General features: G+C 41.4%; 1 protein-coding gene across 1 annotated transcript; it reads right to left on the bottom strand.

Annotated features, from left to right (window-relative positions):
• Window positions 1–1,348: 1,348 nt before the first annotated feature.
• Window positions 1,349–16,154, bottom strand: LOC110975352 (sulfotransferase 1C3-like). The gene is made up of 7 exons (XM_087132938.1): window positions 16,024–16,154; window positions 15,369–15,658; window positions 8,420–8,652; window positions 6,549–6,654; window positions 5,753–5,847; window positions 2,260–2,449; window positions 1,349–1,921 (listed from the first exon to the last, which is right to left on the bottom strand). Exons 2-7 carry the CDS (start codon window positions 15,592–15,594, stop codon window positions 1,809–1,811), a joined length of 963 nt encoding a protein of 320 aa, XP_086989064.1. The 5' UTR covers window positions 15,595–15,658; window positions 16,024–16,154; the 3' UTR covers window positions 1,349–1,808.
• Between the last annotated feature and the right edge of the window lie 682 nt (window positions 16,155–16,836).

Genomic DNA, 16,836 nt, shown 5'->3' with positions numbered 1-16,836 from the left:
TTACTCACTTGTAGCTACAGCTACCACAGTTACTCAGCTTTTTGTATGAGGCTTGCCTAAACAACAACTTACGTATGTTGCAGTGAGTGTGACTTTCTGGAAGTGTCAACGCGAGACGTGCGGGTGAAGAAGCGAGAGTTCAACAAACAATTTTTATGAACTACGTGTCTAAAAAGTATTTCGCTGGCAGTTAAGATGGTGTGGTGAGGAGATACAGCAACGAGTTTCTGAATCGACTGATGTGAAGTTTGTCCACATTATGTGAGGTACTGGCAAAAATTTGAAACGTTAAAGATGAGGTTGTGTCTGATATAAAATGTTTAGATGTATTTTACCTCTGCCCTGACCCAGCTTGAAATCAATTACCAAAACCTCTACTACAGATCGAAGAAGTGTGAAGTGATCGTTCATATATTATAAGGGATGACTTGTAGCGACGAAACGTATGTTTTTGATGTTGCACTTTTTGTGCGCAAGATTTCCTTCGTTGGGCAGTCAGTCTCAGTCAGTCTCACGTTACGTCACATGTGCATGTGACTTTAATTCTGGAACTTACCGGTAGGTTGTATGGACAACCGTCTGACTGTGTATTATTGTCATGGGACCAATGCAAATCTACTTGTCTTTAGGCATTTAGGCCTATGCTAATCATTATAACCTGACATGCGTGGTGAAATCTCTAGTCAGTGGAATCCCCCATGACCCTTCATTTGGCCAAACTGTGGTATCATTTTTATTTATGAAGGACCTCCTTGATATAGGTCCATTTGACCTTTTTGGAATGAATGTTGCATATTCATCATAATAAAGTAAATACTGACATATAAAACACCTTATTAGTGTGCAGTGTCTTCACATTTATAGGTTTTTATTTGACATGAGTCGGTATTTGCACGTACATTCCAATATTGGGATGAAAATTAATTCATCCGTGTGAAAACTAGGTCAATTTTAGCGTAAAAGTAATTTATAATTTAAGTACAAACATGTGCGTCGTATCATACATTAACATGTTATTGTTTCTTAAGTCAGTGCTGAAAATCCACACGTTGCAAGGCTTCTTGCTGCTAGGTGACCAAAGTGGTGTTTATTTGCAGTTTTTATACTCTTCTGAATGTTCTTTTTCAATATATTTCTTTACAACTTCCCTGGTGTGATGGCACATGTGAAATTGTTAATCCATCTACAATATCAAATGTAGTGACCAATAAATTTATGTTGTTTCCAAAGTTTATGTAAATAAAACAAATTTCTTAAAATATATCTGTGTGTTGTACAATTCCATTTCTACGTTTTGGGTTGTGCTTAATATGAAAAAGCTCTGTGATCTATATAAAAGTTTACGGGATAGTCTGAAGCCCCCATTAAATCAGCAATGTCAGTGATAGGCACTCAAATTCTTTCCTTCTTAAATGTAAAGGAAACACATATAAACAAACAATACGTACGGAAAACATTAGAAACAAAATAAAACCACTGTTCAGCACCCAAATGTTGTGCGAAATCTTGATCGACCATAAAGCCGATTTATGAAACAAATCTTAGGAACATAACCTCCAAACCGATGACTTCATCCAATCTGCCTTGGAGTGCAAACGGCCAAAAGGGGATTTTTGTGGGCAGGGAGACGCAAAATCTCCCTTAATGAGGTGAGGTATTTAGCGCTTTTTGAAATATTTTACGAGAACAAAATGTTTTCAATGTCTGTTAACCTTAAAGGAATTTCTTATTTGGCGTTTTGCAGGCCTAGAAAAAATCAGCATGGCGTTGTGGCACTGTTAAATCGCAGGCCCTTCAACAGCAAGATCTTAAATCTCAAAGTCAAATTCCAAGCCGGTTCCTTCCATTCTCTGGGCGTAGATCTTGTCGAAGATGGCGTTCTGTGTCACTGTAAAGAAGTTTTTCCAGTCACCAACTCGTCCTGAATGATGATAAAAAGGGGGAAACAAACAAGGCTGCACCAAGTTGTATCCACTGCCACTCTTTTCAAGTGTTAATTATTTTCAGATTTTCAAAGAGTGTTATTTGTCTTCACTTAGGTACACGTTCTGTAAGACAGATTACAAAATAATATTCTATTAATATCTAAGCATTTCGATCTCAATAGTCTTTTGAGGTGATTAATGTCCTTCACTTGGTCAAACCTTGCTCTTAATACAGACGTAAGAAGTTTGGCGGATTAATTTCAGAAAAGGTTTAACTGAATACCAAAAGGAATTTTTGCTATGACATTTCTTATACTGGGGTCCATATTCTTACCTTTCCTGAGGTGTGGTATATCAAACAGGGTGATCATCTCTTTCCCTTTCTCCCCATACTTATTAACAACCTGTTGATATGACTTCTTCATGCCATCAAAGGTCACGCACTCTATGATACCGTTAATGACATCATCAGCTAGATCCTTCTCGACGAGCTCAGCGAGTTTACAAATACACCCCTTGAGGTCCTGAAAACAGGAAAAGTTGACATTTCTCAGAACTCACGAGTTTTGGTCAGCGTAATGTACCGTCCAGTTTTGTTCGATCATGCTTAATCAAAATAAACAGACAACGCTTTTCTTCTAATTTTCAAGCAAAAAATGGTGTCTAAGAAGCGTTTTCCAAGAAATACAAAAACGAATCTTGCTTTCCGCTAATGAACCTTTTAACGACACTTAACAAAGCTATAATTTTGAAATGACAAGTTGGCTCAGCTCTCTTTTTTTATGGTAAATTGAACATCAAAAAACACTAGCCTCGAAGAAAACCCTTCCGCCGATTTCAGACACCATCGTTATGCATTAATAATATGCAAGAGGCCCTAAACATTACCGAGCGATACGGAGTGTATATAACAGTATACATGTATAGTGCTTATTAGCTAAGGCGTACGAAGAAAATGCTGTATTCTCGTGCTCTCCCTCAAATGTTTCACCCTTCAAAGTCAACGTGTTGATTTGTCTCGTTAGTTTGACTGAGCCAGTGTCGACAACTATTAGCAACCGTTGCTAAGGTTCTGCGCCACCTGACAAAAGGGCATCCTTCAATATTAGCCAGTGCTCGTATTTTGATCAATGCCCTTACTAAGGTTGGCGGGGCTTATGAACAGATTGAGCGATCCACTGTCCAATTACACAGTATACGTAATAATTGCGCAAAATCTGAGACAAGCAAAGCTCGATGTACCAAAGTCCATGGGGTTGTGGCGATAGGTCAATTTAAAACAAATTAGGCACTTCTAATTTCTACCGGAAGCACGGGCCGGGTGATTTCAAGTGCATGACCAAGTAATGCAATGGTGGAGTAGAAAATGTTATTAGAATGATTCTCCATAAGAAATTGGACGGGCGTGTAGGCACTATGACGCCTACGCAGACAGGCATGAACTTAGACCTACACACTGCCGATCCAATGCTAATTAAACAATGGTCTTAACACCGCTACACTAACCCCTTCTTTCTTTGCAGTGCATGGGTAGGTTGTGTTGCACTATTATGGCCACGTAACGCAACGCGAAAAGTATTTTTTGACGGCATGGTGTTAATTTATTCACGGGTTTTGCCCTTAAACCGACACACGCCGACGTTCCTTCTTGTCCCATAGTTTGTGAAAAAAATCACAAGCTAACTGGAGTGGGACTCGAACCCATGACCTGCTGCCACCAGTGCAGATGTGTTCTTAAATGATTTGGCGGTACCCGCTGCTACATCTGACTTGGACAGGCCAGACCACCACGACCAGCTCTGTGGCCGAGTGGTTAAGACATCTGCATTGATAGTAGGAGGTTGTGGGTTGTATTGTATTAGCTCCTACTTAATTTGTGCATTGAGCGGTTTCGTTACCTGCTACAGGTCCCTACGTTCCAAGGACTTCTGTAAGACGTCTGGAGACTATGTACGGGACAGGAACCACGGTCTAGACCTAAAATTTTTATATTACAGGGAATCGTAGCGCCGATATGAGCCTAGGTCTTGCGCCATGAGAGTAACTTCGTTACCCGATGGCATGGTGCGCGCACATGGACTGACAAAGGTTTTGTTGCACTTTTTTACGAGCTTTTTCACAACTGAATATGTCGGCATTTCCAGTATGCCATTTTTTCTTATACTTTTCACGCGTCATTTTCTTCTGTTTCAATCTTTAGCCACAAGGTTCCATGATTTTTATCATTTTCCAACCTAAAGGTCTCAGTCTTGGCAACAAATGGTTGTCTTAGTCCTGATATCTACCCACTTATCCATATGTGTTCGGTTAGACTCTCTAGCTGAACACAAACTGGTGGAGAATTCATTTACATGTCATAATGTGAACATTCTTGCACAAATAAATCTTGAATGTTTTAACTACTCGGTAAAGGTGATTGTTGCATGTTGTGTTAAAGTAATATAGATGTGTGTGTGTGTTCATGTTAGTATTCCATTTGTTTATTTATATTCTGTTTTTCACAGACACTGTCCAGTACCAAGTCTTGGCCTTGAATGTACTCTGACTCAGTGCTTTGGGACGCGGACTCGTCACCAGTGTACTTGTACTCTGCCCCTTAAGTACTCAGAGTATAATGTACTCGGATTCGCTGGTACCCGCACGTTACTTATACCTTTGCCACCACTATAAATTGATATACTAGTAAATATTTTTTAAGCCCTTTTACCAAATTGGATTTTTTAATAAGAAACTGCACGAAAAAATATTACAAATTCTGAAATCTTTACACGTTATTTTTCCTATTCAAGGGTTCTGGAAGCGCGCCATCAGGGACCAACTTTCAAGCTCTATAGCACTTTAACACACTTCGTGTCAAGAGGCACTACCAGACAGACATAGCTGAATGCATCCTTGGTGTAAACGTATCTCCCGGTGACGTCACTGACACCTTACAATCTGAAAGTTTGACCTTGCGTGCTTCAGATTAGTCCAGGGTTTTTGTCAACAAATCAATGGTTTTGGATAGCAAATCTATCTCCAAGTCCCCCAAAAGTCACAATATAATATATGAAACTTTTTTGATAAGGGAATAAAAGTGTGGTGGAGCCTATATAAACGTACAAACGGCGTGGCCGCTGATAATGGCCCAAGCTGCAGGTGAGGTCCATTATGGGCAAGCATTTTGATTTAATTTTGGTTGATATATTACGAAACACCAGCAAAAATACAAATTGACCGTCAAACTAATATATAACCTATGTTCAGTGTATCTTACATACCACGGCCATAACCGTCATTGAATTCTGTTTTGTATGCACACGGTACGATAAAAGGGGATTTGGTAGAAGAAATTAAATTTTTTGTTTACAAACATGTCCAGAAAAAAATAGGAATTTAGTAAAACAGTTTTCAATTTAAACACTCTGCGTTTGCCAATACTTTGATTTGATCAATACGAACCAAAATTGGACAATGCACACACGAACAACATTGCCAACACCTTGACTTGATTTTGGTGTATTTTTCATGTTAAATTCTCGGATGTGCCTTCCACTATCTTGAACGAAATTTCATGTTGGTAAAACGCAGACAAAAGTAATGCCAATTATTCCACAGTAGCTGTTTATGGTACGTGTATGTACACAGCACGATCAATGTAACAATGCTGACGGTTACACATTATTAGCTGTAATTTTAAATTGCATGTTCTTCGCTCCCAGCACAGCACTCCAATGTGATGTAGAACATTATTACATGTCATATGACTAATGATCCTATAGCCTACAGCCTTGCCCTCTCTAATCTACCCATTAAATCAAGCAACCAATTTTTTTTCTCACACAAACCTTATGGAGATCTTCGTATTTTAGAAACAGAAAATTCTTCTTTCCCCTCTGCTTCCAGTATTCAAGGACGTGATCAAACCAAGACCCATGCATCACTGAGAATATAAAAAGCATAAAGGAAAAAAATGAACGGCAAAAGTAGAGATGGGCGTAGTGAAGCAGTAAAAAAAGTGACAAAAATAAAAGAAAGGCAAGCAAAACGTCAGACAATAAAAAAGGAAAAGAAACATGGGGCCCATCTTCGGATCCAAGAACCTTACCCCACCTCAGGTAAACCTTCAAGTTGAAAGCAGATAGAAGTGTAAAGGCTGGTTCATACTTCAGAAGAAATCAAGTCAGGAAACGTTTGCAGCGACATTCGCTGGATTCGACGAGTTAAAAGTCACAGGGATAACATTGACAGGATATTGCAGAATCTAATCTAATCTAATCATTGTACACGACTGCGGCCTACAACCCTGTCGATACTTGAAGTGTTTGACGTACTCAGTAATAAATCATCAATGGTTCTTTTCTCTTCTTATCAGTGTGATCGTGTTTGATTTCTTGTTGCATCCGAGAAAATTTACATTTTTAAATGATTTCTACCACTGATAGTTTGGAGATATTCAAATTGCAATAGCATTAACTGGCATGTTCTAGGCTAGATGCAGTAAATTCATTCTGACTGAAGTATGGACTAGCTCCATCCAGAGAAAAGGAAAATATGAATATACAGACTTGCGAAAGTAATATCAGATTAAGTAAAGTATGGGGAGGCGGGCCATAAGAATAAATTTGATATACCCAAGCCTACATTTATCGTGGCAAAATGCCCAGAAAATCTCGTCAAATGTCCAGGTTGGCATCATTTTGCAAACAGAAACAATCACATCCTTCGGGTTTCGGGCCACACACACGACCTTTAAAAAAGACAAAAACGAGGACAAATATCAATCACTCTATTTGAGATTTCTTAACTGTTTCCTTAACACTTGTTGTTGATGTTTGTACGTAACGATTGAAAGTTATGGCCGAGTTCGGGCGGCTTGTTCCCGTATGTTCACGAACAGCTTGATTTGTTGTTCGTGGGTCGGCCGCTCGAACGCCGGGAACAAATAACCGGTACGTTATCGTTGGTAGTTAGTGACAAGCAACATGCAACATGGCGGCGTCCATGTAGGCTACATTATTCGAGAGTTAATGTTGGGATGGGCTCAATTCTTTTCTATATAAACAGGAACGTTCATTTCTGTGTTACGGAAAATAATTAGGGGCGGCCTGTTCTGGACACGGGTTTCTTGTTCTCGCGCTCGAACGGCGGGAACACGACTCAAGAACACTGTTCTTGGAACAGGATTACACACCACCTCCTCGTCAGGGTTTCACCGGAACACACGGAAAAACTCGTGAGATTTTAATTTTTGAACAGCTGCAAAAAGTAGAGAGATGGCTTCCAAAGCCATAGACAATGGGAAGTTTTGCAAAATTAACATTAATTATTTTCCGTAACACAGAAATGAACGTTCCTGTTTATATAGAAAAGAATTCAGCCCATCCAAACATTAACTCCCGAATAATGTAACCTACATGTACATGGACGCCGCCATGTGCATGTTGCTTGTCACTAACTACCATCGATAACTGGTTGTTTGTTCCCGGCGTTCGAGTGGCCGACCCACGAACAACAAATCGAGCTGTTCGTGAACACATGGGAACAAACCGCCCGACTCGGCCGTATAATCACACAGTCTCCCCGTCAATAGCGCCCTCTACTTGTGTATTGGTTGAGTGCGTTGATGAATAAACAAGCCGCTTATTAATTGTTGTATCCCGGCGAAGTTTATTTCAAGTCAGGTCTGTCCGGGTTACGTCATCAAGTTTCGACCAATCAGATTGGCCATCATCTCGACGGAGACCAACTTTCTTGGGGGACGGTATACTTTGGTGCCAACGGACTCGTCCCAAGCCGCTTAGGGACTCTCCGGCGTGCCGTCCGACGCGCCGCGCTTTCGTCGGAGGGGCTCGGCGTCACAGTTATTTGATCAACAGGATATTTCACCAGTAATCTGCTAGGGCGCCCTCTGGTGATACAAAAACTTTGAGGTCAAAGGTAAAGATTCCTCATTATTCCGATGATTCAAAGTAATTCTCATGTTCTATAATTTGCCCCTTATATTAACCAAAGAGATTGACTAGAGCAGAATTTGAACCTGCAACCTCTGGAACACCGTACAAGTGCTTTACCAACCGAGCTATCCAGCCCTATGTTAGCTGTTAACCACTTCCTAGGTTGTATCGTTTTTGGGGCATGATCCCTGGCTACGTGGTGTTTCAGGTTTCTGGCTAGCCCCACCCCAAAACAAAGATGTTGACAGATGAGAAGAACCACCTATATATGGCTGGATAGCTCAGTTGGTAGAGCACTGGTACGGCGTTCCAGAGGTCGAATGTTCGGATCCCGCTTTAGTCAATCTCTTTGTTCATCTTTAAAATCATTTACAAGCACCTAGTCAGCTTCCCTATATATTCCCTATACCCTAAGCTGCGGCTTTTAGGATAATGTCTCCACTGTGTGGAAACAAATGTTAATGGCCTGAAACGAATTAATAAATTGAGTTGAAATATGTGACCGTGTTAGATCATACAGTGATTTGTTAAGGGAGTTTCTTCCCCAAAGTAACTCACCTTAGCGTTTGTTGTCAAGATTTGAGGGGGCCGGAACCACTCCGAGCAGTGGCTTGCAATGCACCTAGGTGACTTCATGGCTGCGTTAATCTTGTACGCAGGAGTAGTGCTCTCCGTTTTTGTTGGGTCTAGATTAGGCGTGACCTCCAACATACTGGCCATGAAAGTGCGGTCAAAATCTCCCTTCCCATCGTTAAGAATATAATGAATTATTTCGTTTAGCCAGTGAGAACCTTTTTGGAAAGAAATAAACACAAAAACAGTTGGAGAATATCTTGATCTCAGATCCCCCAGCCTTTTTTTGCTTCACAAAGCTGGAGTGAACTCCTTTAATAATATAATGTCGGCTTTCAAAATGTTAAAAACGTAATGAATATTGTTACCTTAACAGAAGTTTAGACAGGTTTCTGTCTACCTTTCTGCACCAGCTGGGTGCATTAAAAACGGAAATGAGAACAATCCTTGGCGAACGTTATGTTTGATGTAGATCTCAATCTTGTTACAACCAAAGTTTACTTTTACTCATCAGCCTAATATTTTCGTATAACATTTTACACATTGTGTATACATAATACACTGTGTACTGGTTGGTGACAAAAGATTTCTGTTTCAAAAATAAGAACAGGGATCTGATCGTTTCAGTTTTGAAGATAATTTAGAAACCCTGGACAGTCAAAATAGATTATGTTGTACACTGCATGTGATTTTTTTTTCAATACATATATTTTGGGGCTTGTACAACATGCCACTGGAAAATAACATTGGTCATCTATTCATAAGAAGTGAGAGTATCCGGATGACTGCCGGTATTTTCACACTTCTCCTCGGCTTCACATCTGTAGAGTTTATTGCAAACAAGACTTGTGGCTTTGCAGGTGCATCTTGAAGTTGCACAGTTGTTGGTGGAACTAGGATTGCTGGCGAAAATTTGCATCGCGCAAGTTCATCAACAAAGTGTGGGGCTGGGGGAATTTTTGACAACACTGGCACTTAACCATTATCTTCCCTTGTCCATCCAAGCATGGGCGGATCCAGTTTGGTTTGCTTGAGAACTAATTCCTGCTCCCATAGCCTACAGCTTATTGGCCATGTACTCTGAATTGTTTCTAATGGAGCCCTAATTTGTCAGAATTGTAAGATGGACGGGTGTGCAGTTTGGATTGCCAGTTATGTTGCACTTAGTATTTTTTGTTTTATTACTTGGTACATCAACAATGAGAGATTATTTCAGAAGATGTAACAAAAGTTTGCTCTTGAACCTTAGTTGTAGCAATTTTACGACCATGCAGAATCTATGTTTTCTTAGTCAGAAGTTCAACAGGAATACCACAGTCACTTGATCCATCCAGGGATCCTTTTAAGCTGCATGACTTTTCATTTTTCTTATATTTGAAATGGCACCTTTGAATTTTTTTTCACATTTGAAAACTGAATTCAGATCAGATCGTTCGTCCCGGGCATTATCAACTGCCTCGCGTCATACTTATTTGGAGCGTAGTACACCTGGCCCTTTACCCCTATGACGTGACCGTGACAACATCAATTGGTACATTTTTGATATTTTAGCAAATAATGCTCTATGTGTTTTTGCTGCAACAAATATGCCATGTGCTTCTATTACTTATTATTTATTGCCCCAGAAGCATTTTGCTCTTGCAGATAATAAAAAAGAACTCAATCTCCGCAGCGACAAAGGCTCGTGTCTACACCTGCCTGACTCGTGCATCTTTTAGGACACTGCACACTTTGCGCTCTGCTCCAATCTTGCAAATGTTGTGGTAAACTACATGTACATCCCTTGAAAGCAGGTCCCCTTCTGCTATTGCGTATTTAAGCTGTACATACCTTCCACGAATAATTATTACTACAGATACTTATTAGAATCTCTTGGATTACACTTCCACAGTCAAACCCGTAGGTGGGGGGGGGGTCAAGAGGTTGGAACGAACCCTGCCCCCCCCCCGCTCGCTTTTGAGATCCGCATGTTTGTGGTCTTTTTTCCCCTTTCTTTCTTTTTGGTGTGTGTGTACTGAATATTTTAAATAGACTGTAATATTCGGCATACAAGCCACAGCTTATGCGTTGATTCTCAAGCTCAAGGTCGCCACGATTCTGCATATTAATGAGTCAATCTCCAGTCATATGTACTGTTAGGAAGTTCCGGCAAATATCCACATTTCAGGTCTTTCAAAGAGTTTGAAATCAATGTATTTTTTAAAAGTTTATTCAATATACCGTTCACAAGTCTTACATGCAATCTTTGGTTCGCGACAGACATGCAACTTTTGAATGTTGTTTTCCAAAGCATATTGTGATAGGCCTTTGTATGAAATATGTGTTCACAGTGCCAAAGGTTCCAATTTTGGGGTTGAACCCTTCTCCCCCCAGTCTCTCGCCAGGCAACGGGCCTGACAGTTTGCACTTTAGCACGTTTTTTTATATTACTATATCTGCTCCCTGACAGAAGAAACACTCCGGATAATTGAACTGTTAAATCGACGGTCTGGTGACTAAATTTCCAGAAGGCGAAGGCGGGTGGTCATTTCTCGTGGCCTGAGGATCACTATATTGCCACTTATTTTTGTCTCTTTTAATTTTACAGCTTGAGGTGGTATCACTGATTCCTGTGACATTTTTGCATCTTTCTCAAGAAGATCTTGACTTGTAAATCCCCACAGTCTTTTTGCAGTACTAATGAAGCCAGGATTACCAAATTCAGCCCTCAAATTAACCTTTTGCAAAAAAAGTTTCGTTTCATATGAAAACAACTCTTTGGGCGTTAACAGTTTTTCGTTTTCTCTTCCTTCCGGCATTTTATGCAAAAACTGAAGTCCATGGGTTTGATTTTGGCAGGAGACCCTTCATCTTCCATGGTGGCTGATAATTCTATAATAACAGTTAATCAGAGTAATTAGGCTTACACCAAAAATTATCTCTACCGCCACCGTTTAAATTAACAACCTCATGTAAAACACATCAAAATCGTATTGTCGTGACTGCCACGCGTCATGCACATGCACACAAATGCAAATGCACAAAAAAGTATTTCGGGCACAAATGGATCTTTGCATGGTCTACTGATTTTTCAAGGGACCACTGATATCTTTCGATACTATTTCATATTCTGAATACACTTTAACGTCAAATGGACGGATCAAAAACCGTAGGAATGGGTTTTGCGTTTTTTGCGAACGAACGAAACGCACAGTCAAAATAGTGGTCGGCTGGTCGGGTATCAAACACAAAACTTACACAAACACAAAACAAAACGACAACTTAGCCGACCCAACTGAACTAAGTCACTCCTTCGTTGGCTGTGTCGAAATATTTCAACTCAAACCAGCTTAAAATACACAGTTATCCTGTCCAGTGGCACGATTCTGTCATTTTCAATGATTGGTTTTGTACTCAAACGAGGTATTGAACAAACAGAACAATGAAGATTGTTTTCTCGTAACAAACGGTGGCAAATCTCTCCACTGCCATCATTCTCTTATGGTGTACTTTTTACGACACACATTTCTCTCTCTCCCTAGCCTCCCTCCAGGCCACGCAACTACACGACGCAACGGCACGACGGCTCCCTTGCGTCGTGCCGTCGGGTCGCAATGTCGCCTTCTTGCCATTAATTTTGTACACACACGACGCGTCGCGTCGCCCGTCGCGTCGTGCCGTCTTAGGTCCTTTCCTTGTTGCATTTTTTTCTGCCTAAACGTCCCCCCTCCGTCGCCTATTGCGTCGTACCGTCGTACGTTGCGTCGTACGTCGTGCATCGCGTCGCCTATTACGTCGCCTGAAGCACGACACGACTCACGACAGGACGCACGACGCGACACGTCGTGCGCTGTCACCCTTTGCTTCATGGTATTGATAGAGGGCGCTTTTACTCTTTCATTTCTGTCCCCCGTGCTTGCAAAGTACATGCTGTTTATTCTTCGGTATTGATTTGTTCTTGTTTTTATCTTATCCACTCCTCGATTAGAATTAATTTCTGTCATATTTTATTAAAAAAAGAAAAAAAGAGCAAAAGGAAAATCTGCATATGTAGGAACTGCTCTCTCATAATAAGTGGAAGCCCAGAATTTGTCACTCGTTAAACCCAGCCAATGATTTCTTTTTAATACTGTCGATGCAGTTCCCATTTGTGGTAGATTTGTAATCTTATAAATACCGGTATTTCTCCGTGGTCCATCCCGGTAATTTCTAAGTAGTACTCCCAATTCCCCAGACAATTTGTCTACAATTGTATGGCCGCAAGTTTGACCACGGGTTTAGGAAGTTACCACCGAGCCTGCTCTATAAAACCCTCAGAATATTCCGTCTTAGTCTTCGTCCAGGCCAGTCTTCCTCGTTACCTTCATCAGCACCACACTTTCAATGATATTAGTCTGTGTTTCCGAATAAAACATTATACAAACGCTATTATCATTGTGGCCCTGTCTTTTTTTCAACTCTGTTTGGCCACACACATGTATAATTTAGCCTCTGATCCGCATCTTACATTAGCAAACACGTTATAATGATTTATTTTTGTATCTTATTGTAGCGGACATAATATGAGAACCATGACACCTACTTACATTATTTATTTGTTTACTAGTTTACGCCTTTTATTATCAGCTAACCAGTGAGAATTAATTCGTTTCCGGCTTATATAGTGACAAGTTACGCACGGTTTAGGAAAATACAAATACTTTGACGTTAGAGAAAGCATCTTTTTGATAATGAGAAAAAACAGGGATTCTGTTTAACAGAAAACATTATGAATTAGCAATGAAAATAAATAAAGGGCCTAGCTTGAAGAAGATCTATTGCTGAAGTAGGGGACGACTTGGCTTGTCTTGACCTGGCAAATAGCTGTAGAGTTTGCAGTAGAAAGGCTTGCAGTAAAAAGAGCTCGAATGGATGCCGAAGATGTGTGGGCTATATGATGTTCAGGGTTCAAGTGCACAGTGTTTCCTTCTCCTTGACTTAATCAGGTTTCGGAACGGATTTCATGTGGCTCTGGTCTAGGCCACCCACTGTCCAGCAACGTATGCATGTGTGGTTCAATAGGCTTACACTGGTAATGGTTTTGCCTTGAGCAGGACAGGGACGAATTTGCAAGTATGGCAGGTTCGATGGAAGGAGAAATCACAGAGAGACAACAGAACAGTCTCTGTTCAGTCCAGTAGTCAAGTAAAGTGGAAGGTCACTGGCTAGGTAAATTATCAGCTCCTGATAATGTGGCTGGTTGCAAGTTCTGCTACCAACTGCCCACACGCGCTGCCAAGCAACCCACACAAATTGTATGTCCTAATTTTGGGGGAGTTAGGATTTCAAAAAATAGGGGAACAAAATCAATTATATTACATAATTATTAGGAAGATCAAAATTAGAGCAGGAAAAGTTAAAACAACATTGTGGCTCATGTTATTTATTTCCTGGAGACAAGGCTGATAGTTGGTCGTGTCGCTCTTTCTAATTACATTTGATTAAAAAAACAAACAAACCTTTTCTTCAACAACCCACTCTTAATGAAAACACAAAGTTAGAAAGTAGCCATTAAAAAGAACACTAACAGAGACAGGACCTGCTACCTATTCGCTCTTTGTACGCTACCGCCATAGGCATGCAGAGCCTCGATCTGGCAGCTTTTTCCGTGTGTGTTGGTAAGTAATTTTGGGCATGATGCTGCGGGAGTTCTTTTACCAGCTATACTGTACGATTGGAGAATATTTCAAAAGCTGTCAGTTCAAGGCTCTGCATGCCCATAGTGGCAGCGTACAAAGAGCGAATACCATGTCCCAAGTGCCCAAAAAGGTTGAGGGTTGCCTCTTGAAAAATGTCTGCAATCTTTTGTTTTGTGGGAATGATTAAAAATGTAATTGGTTAGCCCACAATAAATTGAAAGGAAATCGAAAGATTAGGGACCAGACAATAATTTTATTTGTGTTTCAGCAATCTCAAGGATGTTGGTATGCATGTTATTGGGCCCTGAAGGGTGCCGATTTTACACTATTTTTCAATAGGGCTTGAATTAGTGGACTGTACCCTACTATTCAAGTACCGGGGCGGAAATGAAAAAAAAAACAGTGAAGGCGCCCTCTATAAATACCAAGAAATAAAGGGCGACAGCACACGACGCGTCGCGTCGTGCGTCGTGTCGTGCGTCGCGTCGTGCTTCAGGCGACGTAATAGGCGACGCGATACACGACACGACGCACGACGGTACGATGCGACGGGCGACGGCACGACGCGACGCGTCGTATGTGTACAAAAGTAATGGCAAGAAGGCGACGTTGCGACCCGACGGCACGACGCAAGGGAGCCGTCGTGCCGTCGCGTCGTGTAGTTGCGTCGCCTTGAGGGAGGCTAGAGAGAGAGAGAGAAATGTGTGTCGTAAATAGTACACCATATTCACTGGCACCGGTACTACTCGCTTGTGTACATTACATATCACGCACGCAAGGGATACAATCATAATACATGGCGTGGCGATCGGCGTGAGTGCAGTCCACTCATGCCTACAGTTGACTGTTAATGAAGCTGTGCCAATTTCGAATCTTTTTACACAGTCCAAGCCGGAGGGATTTCCAATTAGTACGAACGTTTTCAATTGGGTTATCGAAAGCGATTTAATGCGTCGTCTGCCTCCCGGCTCGATAAAAGTCGCCTAAAAACACTCTTCCAGCTAAAAAAAATGGTCTTAAATCGATATGTATACTTCGGGGTTTGAGGAATAATTTCTGAAATTTTCAAAGAGTATACCCCGAAACTGCGTATGGCAGGTTTTTAGCCAACTGACTATCTGCACTTCTAAAGGTAAGCCCGTCAGAATTTAGTAAAGTTTTCAAAATTGCGAGTTCCCTGAAACTCTCGTTTAGCCTATTTTTTTGTTGAGTGTATTCATAGTTTTCGAAATTGGAAAAATCATTTGTTATTAATACAGTAGTGGGTCATGCCTTACCTGATCTCGGATAGGAGAAGATAAACACGTCATCATCTCGTACTTCGAAACTCCTCAGAGCTTCCAGATTTGTTTGCGGTATAAGAAACGGGAGTCTGACTCCGTTCCAGACGTGGCAGCCCCACCGCTTAATGTTTTCAGTCTCCCATTCGTCTTCTAGTTGTTCGTGTGTTTTGCCATTAATCAAGTCTGGCATCATCGCTTTGATTTGCTCGGTATCGCCCATGATGACTGCCAGTGTTACGCCAAAGAGACCAAATGTGAGATGCGACGCCGTGGGTGGTTTATACCTGTTTTGATATGATCACAATACAAACTTAACCTTGATCGATAAGGCTTGAATATCAATACTTTGCACCCTAAGATTATGATGGTTTTTGGGGTTTTTTTTTAAACGCACAGGAGGTACCGTGTTATCAATGGTGAAAATGGGCAGGTCAAAGAATGAGGGTCAGTGCGGGCACAGCCACCCTCACGTCCTGACGTACATGACCCTTGGAAGAATCGCGGACTATTGCAATGTGGCAAGGCTAGCTGCAAGGGGCTAAAGCATGACTTTTTGGCCAAGGTGGATTATCAGCCATGGGGAGGGGGGTACACATGCGTCTGCAGGAGACTCTTCAGCCTGTGGGGGAAGTATTGAAGAAGTGCCCACCTCTCCCAAGCCAGAGAATCTCCATGCTTGTTGTGCTCAGATCTGCTGTGCCTGTGGCGTCTGCTCTATTTTTGTCCAGGCGAATAATACTGTCGCCCAATCAACTGTATTCTGTGTACTTGCTCTGAGTGGATAATAGAAAAACACCCTGTGAGCCATACAGGGTGTTTCAAAAAGAGGTCATGAAACTGTAAGGTATTAATGCGACCATACTATATACCTTTCAGCAAGGATCATGGTATCACTTTAAAGTAGAGATTATGCGCGTTATAAAATGACACAAAGGTTTTTTGTCCAGGGCCATGCATCCAACTGGGCATACTGGAAAACGAAGGGTCGCTGAACGCCCTTGTTGGTCGGTTTTGGAATAACGATTACAAACTAAACGTGCAGGGCCCAGTCAATATTTATAATAGCTAGCACTCGGTCTGTCGCCCCCCCCCGGCTGTGACGGTGATTTCCCCTACCTTTAGAAATCCAAGATACGCCCAAAGGAACGCAACTCTGAATAGCTTTGCTTCAAAAGCGGTAGGCATAGGCCGTACTGCTTGCAATGTGGGCACAATTTTTTTTAAGACACCAATTCGGCACCCTCTTGATTGTGCTGTGACCTTATAACATTCTTTTAACTATAAAATGTTGAGTTGAGTCATTGCAACTACGAGTTTTGTGTAACAGGGCAAGTGCATGCTGACACACGCAAGCCAATTGAGGGCGAAACCACGCCGTTTTCGTCAGGGGTGGGTTTCACGCACTCAATCTCCAATAGTAGACATTTGGGTAAAGGGGACAGCTCTGTTTCGGTGTGTTTTG

This window comes from Acanthaster planci, linkage group LG02 (genome assembly GCF_054643075.1).
Source record: "Acanthaster planci isolate LZ-2023a linkage group LG02, COTS_SCS, whole genome shotgun sequence".
In the NCBI taxonomy this organism is placed as follows: domain Eukaryota; kingdom Metazoa; phylum Echinodermata; class Asteroidea; order Valvatida; family Acanthasteridae; genus Acanthaster; species Acanthaster planci.
The sequence above is the reverse complement of the archived record's forward strand: the minus strand, read 5'-3'. Positions and strand labels throughout refer to the sequence as shown.